This window comes from Sardina pilchardus, chromosome 19 (assembly GCF_963854185.1).
Source record: "Sardina pilchardus chromosome 19, fSarPil1.1, whole genome shotgun sequence".
In the NCBI taxonomy this organism is placed as follows: Eukaryota; Metazoa; Chordata; class Actinopteri; order Clupeiformes; family Clupeidae; genus Sardina; species Sardina pilchardus.
In genome coordinates, this window is record NC_085012.1 from 21,134,422 (window position 1) to 21,152,394 (window position 17,973).

The 17,973-nt window shown below is 47.3% G+C and overlaps 1 protein-coding gene across 1 annotated transcript in view; it reads right to left on the reverse strand.

Annotated features, from left to right (window-relative positions):
- grik4 (glutamate receptor, ionotropic, kainate 4) overlaps window positions 1-17,973 on the reverse strand; it is a 150,038-nt gene that overhangs the window by 109,227 nt on the left and 22,838 nt on the right. The window contains 2 exon segments of the mRNA XM_062520910.1: window positions 5,926-6,023; window positions 10,961-11,125. Coding sequence (XP_062376894.1) covers window positions 5,926-6,023; window positions 10,961-11,125 — 263 coding nt within the window.

Here is a 17,973-nt window from a genome sequence, read left to right on the forward strand (position 1 = left end):
GATTGCATTTGCACCAAAGGCGAATTTCTTTCTCTGACACCTGGATTTTTCTGAAATTTGTTTTCTTGTGGGTTGATAGCCAGGACCAAGGTCTAAAATAACGTGTTAAGACGTGGGTATTGCTGTAGGCTCTCTTTTGATGGAGACAGCGGAACCAAATCATCTGCAAGACGAAGAAATTTGACATCGGAGACATTCAATAAGAGGCCAGGTGCTGCTGAGTATGTCGTATTCATCACTGCCACTGTCAATCTATCCCTGCAGAAACTGCCGAGACTGCACCACAGAACAAAGTGCATACACAGATAAACAAATGGTCACGCACATGTAGGCCTACACCCTATTGTATACCAAATGGAAATTTCAGTCCTTTCTTGTAAAGTTTGAGGCCATTCAGTGTTTGCTATGGTCCACTTTATTCCCAATGCCCCCCCCCCTCCCCCAACACACACACACACACACACACACACTCTCTCTCTCTCACATTCATTTCTTAAGAAAGTTCCTAATTCAATAATACAATTCAGCTCTATTCAGTTGAGTTGAATAGATAATTCACCTGACTCTCAAAGGTGATCAAGATGCCAACAGGTGTATGTGACTTGGCAGGTGCTGTGACTTAACCTTCCCCAATTCCATCTGTGGAAATGCCATCCTTACTATCACCAAGACTAAAGACAGATTATCATCCTGGCCGTTTTATTTAGTTAAGATCGGTTCTCAAGAACTATCAAACTCTTGCACAGTATGCAGGCACTGCATCTACTGATTGTGCTCATCCTACCTTTGTGGACAAGCAGCCTGCTTGAGATCCTGCATGGCGGCATAGAGTCTCACCATACAAAAAACCCTCTCTCTCTCTCTCTCTCTCTCTCTCTCTCTCTCTGTCTCTCTCTGTCTAACTCTTCCTCTCTCTCTCTCTGTCTCTCTCTGTCTAACTCTTCCTCTCTCTCTCTCTCCCTCTCTCTCTCTCTGTTTAACTCTTCCTCTCACTCTCTCTCTCTGTTTAACTCTTCCTCTCACTCTCTCTCTCTCTGTCTAACTCTTCCTCTCTCCTCTCTCTCTCTCTCTCAGCAGGGCTCTGGTGTTGTTTTCTTGTCCTGAGGACTTCTCCATGCCAGCCAAGTTCAAAGAGGAACCTGCTGTTCAGTTCACACACACACACACACACACACACACACACACACACACACACACACACACACACACACACACACACACACACACACACAGAGTAAAACTCTATGTTCAGTATGAGGTAAGAATAACTATGCACGATGTCAAACACACAGCAGTGTCGTGTTCTACTCTGTAAGATAGATGGTTGGCACAAATGCGACCCTGTTCTGAATTAGGCATCGACTGGGGCTGAAATTGCTTCGCAGCGGCTCCCTAAATGAAAGAGCCAGGAAGGGAGTGCAGCTGATCAATTTTTATTGTATCAAAACATGTGGCTTTTCGCCTGAGTCACCTCTCAAAGCAGCTCATCAATTATTTTAAAAGAGAAACAATCTGCTGTCCTCCTTAATACACACGCCGGGTTAAAGTATTGCTGCTCCTTTTGAACAAATGACAATGGAGGGAGAGGAGAGGAGAAGGAGAGAGAGAGACAGAGAGAGAGAGAGAGAGAGAGAGAGAGAGGGATGGGCAGAAAGTCTTTGTTCTATCTGAATTGAAGTTTCAGTTTTTCCTCCCGGGGGAAAATAAGGCCCTCACAGACATACAGGCTAAGATGAAACCGTGCGCTGTTCAGTCACTATATCATCTGGTCTTATAGTAACCATCAAATGTTATTCACTTTCCCCAAACAAGCACTTGAACTAATCACCATGTTCCTTCATTGCTTTAACAATATCGCGCAGCGTTGTTTTCCTCAACTGACTTCTTGTTGACACATGACAACAACCGGACAATGTTCTGACAAACACGATTAAGGTTGCGATTGATCTGCTCTGTCCTGTCCCTTGGCAACACGTCAGTCCGGCCCGCAGTGATGACATGTGTCAGAGCTCTTAATCAGTCTGCCTGTTGATAAATCAATTGGCCCTAATAAAGCCCAAATGAACAGCAGCGGTGGAGCCGTGCTGCGCTGGTTAAATCATACTAATGAACTAGAGGCAGCGGGGGGGAGGGGGGGGGGAACTGGACGAGGCCGGTGAAAGGAGCGGGCGTAGAGCGCAGACAGTCGGACTGAGAAGGCTGGAGAGATTTAATTTCATCCATCTGGATGGCTTGCCTTGTCAGCACCCAGTACAGTATGGTGCATAGCACAATGCTTCCTATTCACTAGCGTGCTCTCCATCTCTCAATTCTCAATTCTCAAGTCTCTGTCTTGCTTTTTCTCACTTTCTCTCTTGCTCTCTCTCTCTCTATCTTGCTTTGTGTGTGAGTGTGCAAGTGTGTGTGTGTGTGTGTGTGTGTGTGTGTGTGCATGCTTAGATACATAAAAGAAGATGAGATTCGGCTGTATGACCGCACTAAGCAGGGGCTAATCGAGTCAGATTATACATGCATAATCGGTTGGCTTTTCACTGCATCCCCTCTTTTTCTGTAGTCTTTAAATCCCAAGGATTACGCTGGATACGGCTTCTTAGCAAGGATGTGAAACTACAATGTAACGTATACAATAGAGCCATGCTATGTCTGCGAGATTATACAGTTCAATCTAGGTGCGTAAACTGTCCCGGTCTCATTCAGAGTATACGGAACGGTCAGAGCCGTTTGGGAGAAAGGAAATAGCACCTCCGAGTTTGCCATTAGTGAAGTGGCATATTGCATGACACCAGGTCTCATCTCTCCTGTAGGTATCTAAACAGGCCCAGAGCTTCTAGTGATGGATTGGTGATGGCAGGCCTGATTAGACGATTGCCTATCAGTAGCGGGCCCCTGTTGTCGTGGTTACTGGACTGGCAGGAGGCACAGTGGTGTTTGTGTGCTCTCAGAAAAATTACACACAGAGATGCAATCACCAAATACTGAGGGGACAGCTCCATGATGAAATGACATGGTCCTTAATGGGCACACACACACACAAACACACACACACACACACACACACACACACACACACACACACACACACACACACACACACACACACACACATGCTCATATGCACACACACACACACACACATGCTCATATGCACACACACACACACACACACACACACACACACGCACACACACACACACACATATGCACACACAGACACAGACACACATACACAAACTGTCTCTCTATCTCCCTCTCTCTCTCTCTCTCTCTCTCCCTCTCTCTGTCTCTCTCTCTCATTAACTTCTCAAGAAAGTTCCTAAGTTTTCTTTTTCCATTTTACTTTTCTGAAGAGCATGGCTAAGTGAAAGTCCTTCTGGGAATACGAAAAAATGGCTCTCAATTGTCTAATTAGTCACATCACCATTATCATCATCATTATCCGACACAGCAGATGCTATCACAATTATCTGGTGGAACTGGAGGGAATCAAATTCTATAATCATATTTTCTGTGTGATTGTGTGAAAATGCCCAGCACTCGCAGAGATATGGCCATATAAACCGTTTATTACAATGTAATTACACATGTTACTACAACGTGATATATGCTATTGCCACCGTCAATCTAGAAAGCTCGGCGTACAGTTCGGCATCCCTGCTGTATATGCTGCACTGCATTACTGTGGACCTAACAGAGGAAACAAAGCTTTGTAATGGCACTTTAATGTATGTCAGACCGTTTAGCAAGGTAAGACCTGGCCCTCCCCCCCTCCCTTCTCCATGGTGTGGTTCAGCTAGAAAGTGCTAATTCCCAGCAGTGCTGCGGTTACAGTTCATGCTACTCTACTGCATTAATGCCTCCCTCATATCCCCTTGGCACAGCAGACCAAGCGATTGCATTGTGTGAATGTGCAGTTGCGTGTGTGCTGTGTACAGTAGCTGTGTGCTGTGTGTGTGTGTGTGTGTGTGTGTGTGCTGTGATAACGAGGCTTTCATCTCAATGGTGCTGTGAACGTGTCGCATGATGTGTCAGAGCTATTTCCTGGCCACGGTGCAGCACTGGTGTGTCAATACACCTCTGGCATCTGAACAGCTGCATGTGTAAGTGCTATGCATAATATGCATGATGAGGATAAAAAGATAAAAACACAACTCTCCCAGTAATAAGCTATGCTAACGGGCTAAAGATACAGATGCACTTCCCAAGTAACAAGCTATGCAAAAATAAAATACACATCTATGCAACTTCCCCCCTTCCATCCTAAGGACCACAATGGAAACAAGCCTTTGGGCTTTATTGTGTTTTTTATATCCTTTTGAACACATGATATTGTTCAATAAAGAATCAATCAATCAATCAATCAATCAATCAAAAACCCCAGTAATAGGCTATGCAAAAGAAATAAAGATACACATGCAACTTCCCCAGTAATAGGCTATGCTGAGGCACTTACACTAGCCTCCTCCATCTCCTCCCTCATGACTTCTACTGATTTGGACTGTCCATATGCCCGCACCTCCCTGACCTTCAGGCTAATGAGGAGATACGGTAACCTTTTCCCAAAGACAGAGACCGTCCAGATATCCGTCACACCACCACCACCCCTCTGAGGATAAGAAAATCAGACAGAAATACCTCCACTCCCTGCCTTTAGACTCTCTGTCTGAGCTCTAAGGTGACCCGGCTTCGTCATCAAGACTGATCTCCTACCTGCCTGTTAAAACCCTCTGCTCAGAGAGCTCATTTACTCAGCTGCTAATTCTGGGCTGCACGGGGCCCTAGTTTGTGTAGCTCGGATGAGAGCCGGATCAGGGCCAGACCAGGGCCAGATCAGAGCCGGATCCGCGCTAGAGTGCCACCCCCTGTGACTGCAGAGACTGATGCCTCTTAAAAACTCGTAATGAAACTCTTCTCCCTCCAGTCGAGATAAACATTCACACAGGCCTGATAAATATTCATGTGGATGCGCTATCATTGACCGAGCGCTTTAAAATTTTATTATACAACGCCGTGATATGTGACCCAAGTGGTTATTTATAACTCAGGGTTATGAATATGGATGCACAACAAGCCACTTTAAGAGCCGCTCGTGATTGATTGTGAATTATATAGCTATCAACAGAGATGCTCACTCATCTGTCCGCTTGCTGCAGGTAAAGCTGCTAGAGGACACATTACTAATTTGCTTCACCACATACCGATGAGCACACAATGATCTGATGGACTGATGGAAAACAGTGAGAAATGGAACTGTCTCCAGGGCCCCACAAGGTCATTCGGTAGACGGTGGACAATATATTAAGAGCCGTGTGGATGGTCATTTAGTATGTAGAGCTCGATGTAGAGAAAGATGTAGAATGGGCATTTGTGCAATATTCTCTTGCATAAAGAATTAATACTACAACATCATTCCATCCTGTCAGACATGAGGTTTATCAAACATTCAAGACCGAGACGGCACTCTTTCATTCATAATTCAAAACATTTTAAATCCTCTGAGCTCTCTCAGAGAATTCTCCCTTGTGAAGATCTAGCAGGTGCAAGTCAATTTCAGTGAGAATTAATACTGATCAAAGCCTCGCAATCCTGTTATGCGATTTAAAAGGCACTTCTATTTCAGAGCTAGTGACCCTTGGAAATGAAAGTCATAATATTTGTATAATATATATATTTTTTACTGAAATAAACCTGCTGTGCTTTATCTGCCTTGAACAGTGCGCTTTGTGAAAATTACATCCAAATTATTATCCCAGCTACATTTCAGTACGCTCCCAAAAGGGCCGTCACCCATGTGCTAAAAGATGGCCGAACATTGTGCGGTCAGGCTAACTGCTAGCGGGCAGAGTGGCCTGTTGGCCTGATAGCCTTGTTGCTACTGAGGCGTTTGGCAGAGCTAGCGCACCACAGGGAGGGCTGTCCAGTTCTCACCTCTTTCTCTCCACAGATATTGCTGATGATGGAGTTGGAAGCAGGGCTGGCCGAGGGACCCAGTACTGCCACGACCCCTTTGGATAGGATCTGGCACACTGAGAAGAGAGGGAGAGAGAGAGAGAGAGAGAGAGAGAGATTTTATTGAATCAGCATTTAGACCTTTCCATTACAGCACCCTAAAAGCACATAGAGCATGCATGAGAATATACATCATTAAAAACTTACTACATCTTTCCTCAGGGTGTGTGTGTGTGTGTGTGTGTGTGTGTGTGTGTGTGTGTGTGTGTGTGTGTGTGTGTGTGTGTGTGTATGTGTGTGTGTGTGTGTGTGTGTGTGTGTGTGTGTGTGTGTGTGTGTGTGTGTGTGTGTGTGTGTGCGTGTGTGTTTTTGAGGAGGTGGTAAGACAAAAAGAGAGACCGATGGCTAGAGTTAACCCCAATTATAACCACGTTTCAGGTAATAACAGCCTGTAAAAGAAGAAATTAAAGTTATCACATTCACACATTCTGTCGCCGTAGCAGCTATATAACAGCTATGGTGGTGGTAATTGTTCTCACAGTTGTAGCAACAGCAGCTCTGTAAATAGCACTGGTGCTAACAGCAAAACAAGCTGCAGTGAAGGCAACAAAAACAGCTGTATTTTATAGCAAGTTCATCTTTTTTTTTGGAAGAAACATGTTGTGTAACACCAGTAACAACAGTCGTAAGGTATAGGCTAGCGGTGCTAGCCGCAGTAGTGGCGCCCTGCTTGAGTCATAGCTTGCTTTATTGTTGTAGGCACACTGGGGTAAATGGGTCAGTGGAGACGAATAAAACAGAGGGGGGAGCGGGGGGAACCGTTGTGCTTTCCTCGGTTCCCCCGGGGTTCTCTCGGGCCCGGACACTAATCTTCCTGCCAAAGAACAAAATGTAATTTCAGGTGGGTTTTAATCCTGGGCCTTAATTAAGATTGTAGGCCAAGGGGGGTGTGGGGGCGTGTGAGGGAGGGAGGGAAGATGGAGGGTCTTTCTTTGAGGGGATTGAGTGTATGTGTGTGTGAGTGTGTGTGTGTGTGTGTGTGTGTGTGTATGTGTGTGTGTGTGTGTGGGGGGGGGGGGGGGGGGAGTATGAGGTAAAGTAGGTTATGAGGTAAAGTTATGAGGTGGAGGGGCAGGAGGAGGGGGGCAATTTAAAAGCTACTGGTGCAAATCACCAGAATCCACCGACAGCGAAGGGAAAATATGGGAGCAGTGAATCAAATGATTAATAAGCAATCCCTTAATCATCAACAGACAAGCCCCTGAACACACACACACACACACACGAACTGGCAAAATCATGTATATACAGTCACACACACACACACACACACACACACACACACACACACACACACACACACACACACACACACACACACACACACACACACACACACACACACACAGGCATACACAGGCACCGCATACACCCTGGTGACTGAGAGATGTGAGACACATTTGCCCCTATTCGGCTGACTTAACTGAATTAGGCAGCCACGGGATTAAGCCTGTGTGTGAGTGTGTGTGTGTGTGTGTGTGTGTGTGTGTGTGTGTTTTTGCGGTAGCCAGCGAGGTCTCTATGGTAACCAAGCGGGTGTGTTGGAAAGGAACAGCGTGAAATCATTCTGAGGAAACTTAAGCAGCATGGAGGAAAACTCAATCAGACAGATTTACCTGCACTGCACCTCTGCTCCTTCTGCTACATGCTCTAAAATCAACCCTTCCCACCACAGCCAGATCTACCAAGAACACAGGGCCCTAGTCATAACTCTAAAATCAACCCTTCCCACCACAGCCAGATCTACCAAGAACACAGGGCCCTAGTCATAACTCTAAAATCAACCCTTCCCACCACAGCCAGATCTACCAAGAACACAGGGCCCTAGTCATAACTCTAAAATCAACCCTTCCCACCACAGCCAGATCTACCAAGAACACAGGGCCCTAGTCATAACTCTAAAATCAACCCTTCCCACCACAGCCAGATCTACCAAGAACACAGGGCCCTAGTCATAACTCTAAAATCAACCCTTCCCACCACAGCCAGATCTACCAAGAACACAGGGCCCTAGTCATAACTCTAAAATCAACCCTTCCCACCACAGCCAGATCTAACAAGAACAGGGCCCTTGTCATACAGCAACTCTAAAATCAACCCTTCCCACCACAGCCAGATCTACCTAGAACACAGGGCCCTAGTCATAACTCTAAAATCAACCCTTCCCACCACGGCCAGATCTAACAAGAACAGGGCCCTCGTCATAACTAAGTCTACAACAGTGAGCTGCCACCTTGACTGAATGTATATTCTAGTGATGGAGTTGGATCATAATACAACACTGGTCTAGTGCTCTACTAGGGGTGTAGAGTCTTGGGTTCTGCACCGGTTCTCCAATGGGTTGCCCGGTTCTATCTGCTCAGGATGAGTGCTGGGAGGCCCTGGTTCTGCACAGGCTCCCCTGTCTAACTGATCAGGTAGGGAGAGAGTAGCGGCATGGGGTTCCATTGCAGAACGGTCATCTCTGTCTGAGAGCGCCACTCGGGCTAATCCAGTCACGCCTCATCCGGCTCTAATCCAATCACAGCTCAGCTCTGCTCAATGGCATTAGTGCTCGCTAGGAATGAGGATGTCACAACGCTACCAACTAGAGAGAGAGAGAGAGAGAGAGAGAGAGAGAGAGAGAGAGAGAGAGAGAGAGAGAGAGAGAGAGAGAGAGAGAGAGAGAGGGAGAGAGAGAGAGAGAAAGAGAGAGAGAAAAAGATAGAGAGGGAGAGAGAGAAAGAGAGAAAGAGAGAGAGAAAAAGATAGAGAGGGAGAGAGAGAGAGGGAGGGGAAGAGACTGAGAAAGTTGACCTCTTGTGAAAGGAAGATCTACAGTACATTCATGACTGGTTTCTCTCCTCTATCCTAGTCCTGGTGGCTGTCAATGTGACTTCAGCCCTCTGAGGGAAACAGAGAACAACTCCATGAGTCCCTGCCAAGATCAAACACGGTTCCATGTCCCAAGTGCTATTTGAAAAGAATAAGGCCCAAGAGAGGAGAAGCTGTCAAGATTACTGATAGAGGAGAGTGGCTTGTCTCTCTAAAAATAGTGTTAAGACCCTGCTGGTCAGTCCTGGGGTTGCACCCTCCATTTCTAATGCCTGTGTGGGCTCTGCCCCTTTATCTGTGCTTTATTAGTTGCAGAGCAAGGAGTGGGCCCATTGGTGGTTGGACTAATGGGTGGTGCTATAAGATCACCTGGAGGAATGGACGCGCTCTCTCTTCTCCTCTCTTGGCTTGGCTCTGCTCTCTGCACTCCATGGCTGCTCCACTGGGGAGAGCCTCAGCCCGTCAGCGCTTCACACCGACGTCGCGTTTTACACTCTTTGTTTGATCACCCCTAGACACTTTGCATTACACTTTTCTTTATCATATACTGACTTTACCCTTTTAATGTTATAATAAAATATCTTATATTTAAACCTTTAGCTACAGTGTGGTCCCCATCCTTAATGTTACGGCTACCTTGAGCCCGGTGGTCGTGACGATAGTCAGGGACATCAGCGAGCAATGGCCTGGTCTTGATCCACCACAGAGATGAATTGCAGATGAACATTTGCTGGTTTGGTCTTGCTGTGACTGGAACTGTTTTCGACAACTTCACTTGACTTATTCGTGTTTTATTATGGCAAAAAAAGTTCAGGAGCTTGAAATCTCCCGGTAATATTTAGTGTCTCACCCCACCCCATGACTGCAACTATTTTCTGAAACTTAACTTGAGTTATTAGTGTTCTATTCTGGTAGCAAAACATTGTGCATGGAAAATACGCAAATCAGACTCCATTCAAATGATGCTGATTGTGTGCCAAACGGGACCAAATTCATAAAGTTTGCGAGGACAGGCAGAACAAAAAGAAAAGTCAAAAAGATGGATCAAAAGACGTGGCATACATAAACAGATATCAAAGGAGTGTGAATGTTTACACAGTTGGTGCAATCTAAAAGTTCTAAAATAATTGGTGACTACCTTCAAGGAGATGGCAGTCAAATTTAAATCACAAAAAGTGTTCTCTAGCTTTTTATAGTGATGCGAAGAGTCATCTTTCTTATCACTTTCCTCCAGCGTGAAATGTTTGTCCGTTTGCAATGCCATCCCAGCCAGTCTCATGCGTCAAGTGTTGTGACGTCAATTCGGAGCCGTCCTATTGGGCTGAATGTGTCCTCTGCGGAGCAGGCGAGCGAGCAAGGGAGGGAGGGAGGGTTAGAGGAGAGTGTTCCAGCGCTATTAGTAGCAACACTGGAGGGGCCGTCCAATGATCGCACGTCACAGAAGCCTCAGGACACGTTCTGATGGGACGCGTATAGGACAGGCCTTCTGGTCCCAGTGATCTTTAGAAGTATATGGCAATCATTCTACGAATGATTAGGTTACACATGCACAGTAAAAACAACAAATAAAGGTCTTCCTGCATATGTGTGTGTGTGTGTGTGTGTGTGTGTGTGTGTGTGTGTGTGTGTGTGTGTGCTGGGGGGTGGGGGGCGGGGGTTGTGTGTTAATAACAATGGCAAGTCTCGTAGTCCATCTTAACAGTAACCAAGGAAACAAGCACCATCTTCCTGGCACAAAGACACACACACACACACACACACACACACGCAGAAACACATACTCAAGAGACTGTGATCTAACTCAAGTGTGACAGCACATCTTATTGGTCTTGCCTGCCTCAATGCAGCGTAATAATCTATTTGCAATTCCCTTATTTGCCATTGTGTTCTAAGGCCATTCCTAGGGAAGCCCTATGCCATAGATCAGCCTCCCAGAGAGAACTATGCTAGCAGGGCTGGGGAATTCACTGTGCATCGTTATTGTGTTCTTCACACTCAGACCTTCTGCTAAATCCCAGGTGTTTACTGTAACGCTCATGACACCTTCACCATTACCTGCAAACACACTGTACGTACATACACACACACGTGCATGCACAAATACACACACACACACACACACACACACATGCACACTTACTAGTCTCTCCCGTCTCGTATTCGCTGTCTCTCAGCAGCTCAAAGATGTCCACCTCCAACTTGCCAGTGGTAGAGCGGTTGCTGGACCTGTTGATCTGCTCCTTGGCCAGAGTGATCGCTAGACGCTCACCACGACTGCACTCCATCGGGTCATCTAGGATGGCAGCTATGGAGAGAGAGGGTAGAAGGGAGAGAGAAAGGGAAAGAGGGGGAGAGATAGATGATCAAAACCTCTGTATTGAACCATCACAAGGGCTTCTACAGTAAGAAGGCCCTACCCTGAGATAGCAAAGGACACCATACACCATAGAAAAGGAACATCAGGAACACATCAGCGAGAGAGAGAGAGAGAGAGAGAGAGAGAGAGAGAGAGAGAGAGAGAGAGAGAGAGAGAGAGAGAGAGAGAGAGGAGAAGGAAAGGTAAGTGTGGCAGAAGTAGAGAGATGTATAGTGAGACACAAGAAAGAAAAAAGTAGACTGAAAGACACACGAGTGGGTATTGGGAGGCAGAGAGAGAGAGAGAGAGAGAGAAGGATGAATGGAGACGGTGGTGAGTGAGAAAAAGACAGATACAGAATCGTCATGTGTGCAAAGCCCTTATCACCTGCATGGCTGCTACAGTACAGTACGACAAGCAGGAGTACTGTACTGTACCCCCCCCCCCCCCGAAGTGGCAGAGCCAAAGTGAAAACCACTCGGAGCTCTCCAGCCGCCGCGCAGAGCAGAGTAGAGAGAACCATCGCACACATACACACACAAACACTCGAGCCAGCGAGTTTGCTCAAGGAACAGAAGCGTGGAGCCGAACTAATGGATGTGTTCTCACTGTCCGCTTCTCTTCCTCTCCGGTGTGAGCGTCTGCGCTGCTGAAGTGAGTGGCTCAGGGAGCTCGTTCACTCCAGCACTCTCACCCCTGTGTGTGTGTGTGTGTGTGTGTGTGTGTGTGTGTGTGTGTGTGTGTGCGTTCACTCCAGCACACTCACCCCTGATTTAACAGCCACCGCTCAGCTCCACCGGGCCAGCAGTGCACACCTGATTATTACGGCCAGGCACCGGGATTAAGGCTGTACAGTATAGCTCTACTGAAATGGCAATACGCATCTGGAGCCAGGGCTCGTGTGTGTGTGTGTGTGTGTGTGTGTGTGTGTGTGTGTGTGTGTGTGTGTGTGTGTGTGTGTGTGTGTGTGTGTGAGTGTGTGTGTGTCTGTGTGTGTGTGTGTGTGTCTGTGTGTCTGTGTGTGTGTGTCTGTGTGTGTGTGTGTGTGTGTGTGTGTGTGTGTGTGTGTGTGTCTGTGTCTGTGTGTGTGTGTGTGTGTGTGTGTGTCTCTGTGTGTGTGTGTGTGTGTGTGTGTGTGTGTGTGTGTGTGTGTGCGCACGCGCATGTGTGTGCATGTCTACAAATGGGAAGGAATTACAGTCTGAGACATGCTCATGCTCTGTTGTGCTCATGTTCAAGGAACTTCACTTATCTCTGCTCTGCGGGCAACACACACATGCATACACACACACACACACACACACACACACACACACACTCACATAGTAACGAGTGAACAGGCACCTTGTGTGACCGGATAACGAGTGAACAGTCCCCTTGTGTGGCCGGATAACAGCCTTTCCAACCACATTACACACACATATCATTATTCCCTACTGTGACCAGTGGCCTCCAGTTGAGTCAGCGGTCTCTATTGGCTTCTATACATAATGTCACAGCAGACACTTAGCTCAGGCATGCTCACTGCCCACTGAGCAGAAGCCCCTACATTATCTGCATTTGGGTACTAGAGTTGCCATTCAGAGAGAGAGAGAGAGAGAGAGAGAGAGAGAGAGAGAGAGAGAGAGAGAAAGAGATAGAGGGATAGAAAAAGAGAAAGAAAAAGAGAAAGAGAGAGAAAGAAAAAGAGAGACAGAGAGAGTGAGAGAGAGAGAGAAAGAGAAGGAGAGAGACATAGAATGAGAGAAAGAGAAGGAAAGAGAGAGAGAGAGAGTGCGTGTGTGCTTGTGCCATTCAGAGAGTGTTGAAAACGAGCAAGAGAAGTGGAAAATTGCATTAGTGGAGGGGAAAAAAGCACAACTGTCAGGGATCTCGTTAGCTCCTCTGTGATTGATGTTAAAGTTGTAGCTCAATCAGCACGGGGATAGCGGTGTTAAAATCACACAGTTGGTGCGTCAAACTGCCTCACACAAGGGGCCCGGTAATGAATGGCACTATGCAGCCTGTAGACTCTAGAGGGGAGGGGGAGGAGAATGGGGGAATGCTAATGCTAATGTAATGCACTAAAACGGCAATTTAACCTCATCAGCATATTAACAGCAACATGAAAATGTTCGTTTTGAACGTTCTCTTCTCTCTCTCTGTGTGTGTGTGTGTGTGTGTGTGTGTGTGTGTGTGTGTGTGTGTGCTTGTACATTTGTGCATATGTGCAGCAAAGATGATAAATCGTCCCAAGAGTAACTATATATATATTTTTTGAAGCCATATTTCTCGTGAGGGCTAAACGTTCCCAGATTTATCAAACCAAAGCCATGTAAACACGGCGAGCGGAGAAACTCGGAACACGTGTTCCAGTGCCCTCCTGAGATGACGAATGACTGCATGTGTTTTTTCCTCCCTCCAGAGCACCACTTTCAGATGGTGTCTGAGGACAGGTGGAGGGTAATTATGTAGGTGTGTGTGTCTGTGTGAGTGTATGTGGGTGTGGGTGTGTGTGTATGTGTGTGTGTGTGTATGTGTGTGTGTGTGTGTGTGTGTGTGTGTGTGTGTGTGTGTGTGTGTGTGTGTGTGTGTGTGTGTGTGTGTGTGAGCAGTGCCACTGCATGTGCACGGGCAGTGGTGGCGTAGTGTTGAAAGAATTGGGAAGAAACACAACAGGTGATGGTTCCATTCCCAGGTTCCACCAGCTTCTCCAGTGCCCTCTTAATATAACTGCCACCAGATTTGATTCCTGAAGCCGCTGGTGTGAGTTGCACAAAAGTGTCTGCTACGTTTGCGTCAACTTCAACTTTAACATGTTTCTGGAGTGTGTGGCGTGATCAGACACAGACGCACATCCTGTAACGCAGCGTTTGTCACACTCTGTTCCTGAGTGATGCTCTGACGCACGCCGCTCCCCGAGAAACTAATAGACTCGGAACAGCGGGACTTTAAATGGCCTCAGTAGGGGCACACCAACACCGCGAGACGCTCGAAAATAAAGATGCGCGGCATTTATTCACGACGTTGTTTTTATGTGCAATTAACGTTCCGCTGCACCCAACGGCACCACAGGGCACTGACTCAGACTGATTGCACCGGCCAACGGCACAGCAAATAGGGCCGTTACCTACCGAGAAAATGTTTCTTTTCCTTGATGCGAACAAAAGACTATTAAATTATAAATCGTTACTGTACAGCTAATGTTCAGTAATTACCACATATATTTTGTTTTGGTTGAAAAAGAAAAAAAAAAAAGTATCATACACAATGTGCTTGTGCTTGGCTGACCCTCATTTCGAAGTGAAGAAGTTCTCGAGAAGGGATCATTAGCACCTTAGCTACGGTTCTGCGCAGCGGAGAACATATGGAACGCTCACCTCAGTAATTAAGTTAGGAGACAAGTTCATTTCCATCTGGAGGAGTGGAATTGCAGAGGGATCAACAGCAACAGCAGAGTGCATTACACACCTGAATATTACATTCTCTCTCTCTTTTTCTCCCTGGCTCTCTCGTTCCCTTTGTTCCTCCTTCGCTTTTCCTTCCCTCCCTCCCTCCCTCCCTCCCTCCCTCCTTCCTTCCTCTCTCTTCCTCCCTCTCTTCTCTGCGTTGCTCCCACTCCATATCTCCGTCGTTCTCTCTCTTCTCTATTCTGTAGGTGTTGCAGTGAAGCTCTAAATAGACTATGCCGTTCCGAGATGCCCTGTGTAAACAGGTGCGTACAGTATGCAGTTTATTTTACGGTGTAAATGGAGCCTTATGTCTCTTCCCATGTTGTCACTATGCTATGGTGATGGAACTCTTTGTGCTGTTCCCCTGGTACCCACAGGTGTGCAGCATCCCAGTGGGAGTGCGATGGTGCTGTGGGACTGCACTACCAGCCCACCGCTCCTCTTCTGCCACACCGCTCCTCTCATTCGTCTCTTTTCATCCCTCGCAGTCTCCCTCTCCCTTTCTCTCTATAATTCATCCCTTCTTCAATCTCTTCTCCCTCTCTCTCTTTCCCTTTCTACCTATCCATCACATTCTCTCTCCCACTCCTCTCTCATGTGCTCTCTCCTTCCCCCTCTCTCTCTCTCTCTCTCTGCCTCAGCAGACTGCTGTGCACCTCTCCTCCTCCTCTACCTGGCAACATCCATCCTGCTGTTTATCCCCTACCCCCTCAGTCCTCTCTCTCTCCATCTCTCTCACTCTCCATCTCTCTCTCTCCCTCTATTTCTCCCCCTCTCTCTCCCTCCCTCTCTTTTCTCTCTCTCTTTCTCTCCCCCCTCTCTCTCTCTCTTTTGCACTCTCTTGCTCTCTCTCTCTCTGCTCCTTTTGGCAAATGGCTTCCTGCTGGCACAGCTGGAGAAAGGAAGGGAGAGAGAGAAAGAGAGAGAGAGAGAGAGAGGAGCGAGAGAGAGAGAGAGAGAGAGAGAGAGAGAGAGAGAGAGAGAGAGAGAGAGAGAGAGAGAGAGAGAGAGAGAGAGAGAGAGAGAGAGTGCGCTGAGAAAGAGAGCGCTGGGCGTATTTCCAGCCCCCCACCCTGAAGCAGAGGCTGGATGTGGAGCTGCATGTGGAGCTGGATGTGGAGCTGCATGTGGAGCTGGATGTGGAGCTGCATGTGGAGCTGGATGTGGAGCTGCATGTGGAGCTGGATGTGGAGCTGCATGTGGAGCTGGGTGTGGAGCTGGATGTGGAGCTGCATGTGGAGCTGGGTGTGGAGCTGGATGTGGAGCTGCATGTGGAGCTGCATGTGGAGCTGGATGTGGAGCTGGGTGTGGAGCTGGATGTGGAGCTGGATGTGGAGCTGCTTGTGGAGCTGCATGTGGAGCTGGATGTGGAGCTGCATGTGGAGCTGGAGGTGGAGCTGCATGTGGAGCTGGATGTGGAGCTGGATGTGGAGCTGCATGTGGAGCTGCATGGGCTCTGTCTGTGCTGAGGCCTGTGGGGAGAGTCTCAGCCCCCAACATGGCCACTCACACGCATCACTGCAGCAAAGCAGCACAGCCAGATTCTCTCACACCTGAAAGAGTCAGCTGTACAACACAAACAGGGAGGGACTGTGTGTGTGTGTGTGTGTGTGTGAGAGAGAGTGTGTATGTGGTGTGTGTGTGTGTGTGTGTGTGTGTGTGTGAGTGCATGTGTGAGTGTGTGTGAGTGTGTGTGAGTGCATGTGTGTGGGTGTGTGTGTGTGTGTGTGTGTGTGTGTGTGTGTGTGTGTGTGTGTGTGTGTGTGTGTGTGTGTGTGCGCGCGTGAGCGTATGCATGTCTATATTTGCGTACACGTGCATGTGTGCATGTGCATGTATGTGTGCGTGTGTGTGTGTGTGTGTGTGTGTCTGTGTGTCTGTGTGTCTGTGTGTGTCTGTGTGTGTGTGTGCTTCCCAGGGTGCTGGCATTTACGAGGTGTAGTGAGCTGGATCAGCCCAGAGGTCATCTGACAGAAGCAAGTCTCTCTCCTCCCCCTGCAGCCCCACACTGTAGCCACTGACCCTTCTCCACCAATCAGCCGACTGCAACATGTCACATGACCAGAACAAGAAATGATCTCTGAACTTGCAATGGCCCATGAAATCCATCAGGGAAAACCCATCGCCTGCTTAACTACCAGTAAACCAATACCTTTTTACCACCACATTAAACAGCCACTTAGATGGTCCGCACACAGCAAGAGTAACGGCCCTAATTCATGTTAGATTAAACCTGTCCCTTCTACAATCAACATTTACTGCTAAAGCGCAAAGCTGGTGATGCTCCATTACATAAATGTGTTTCTGTGTTAAATACATGTCAGTGTGTATGTGTGTGTTTGTGTTTGTGTGTGTGTGTGTGTGTGTGTGTGTGTGTGTGTGTGTGTGTGTGTGTGTGTGTGTGTGTGTGTGCGCATGCAGGTGTGTGTGTGTCTCTCTGTATGTGTGTACAGTATGTGTGTGTGTGTGTGTGTGTACTGTATGTGTTTGTGTGTGTGTGCGTATGAGAGAAAGTTTTATGAAGGTGGGTAGGTGATACGATGTTCAGTGAGGCACGTGCATCATTGTCTATTAACCCTGTCCCTGCATGGCACGCATGTAATGGCCGACATAAAGAAACCCGAGCGCGGCATAATCCACTCTCTTGTCACAGGCCGAGGGGGCGAGAAGATCCTGTAATGAGCAAATCACAAATCACACTACTGTTACGAGCCAATGAAAAACCTGCAGCAGTTATGATCACGAAGCTGTTATGAGCCTATTATAACATGCGGCTGAAATGAACCAATGACAAACACACAGCGATAATGAACCAACTGTGAAGCATACAGCTATAACCAATCAATCACCACCACAGCGTGATTTGTGATAATGAACATGGATGCAGCAGAACCAATTCCACACTGCTTTCAATACCTAGACAATCACACAGCAGACCACACACACACACACACACACACACACACACACACACACACTCATCTACATGAACCAATCCCACACACACAAACACACACACACACACACACACACTGCTCTATATAATCCAATCACACACACACACAGACACACACACACTGGTAAATACACCAATCACACATACTGTACACACTGATACATACAACAATCACACACACACAAACACACACACACACACACACACACACACACACACACACAGTTTTTCACGAACCAATCAGACAACCCCACTGCTCTAAATGAACCAATCAGACATCCCCACTGCTTTAAATGCACCAATCACCTCTCCCTGCTGTAGTGGGCGTCTCCAGATACTCTGTTGGAGCAGAGCCAAGCAGATGGAGTCAGAGGTGCTGATCTAATGAGATTTAGGCAGCATTACCATAA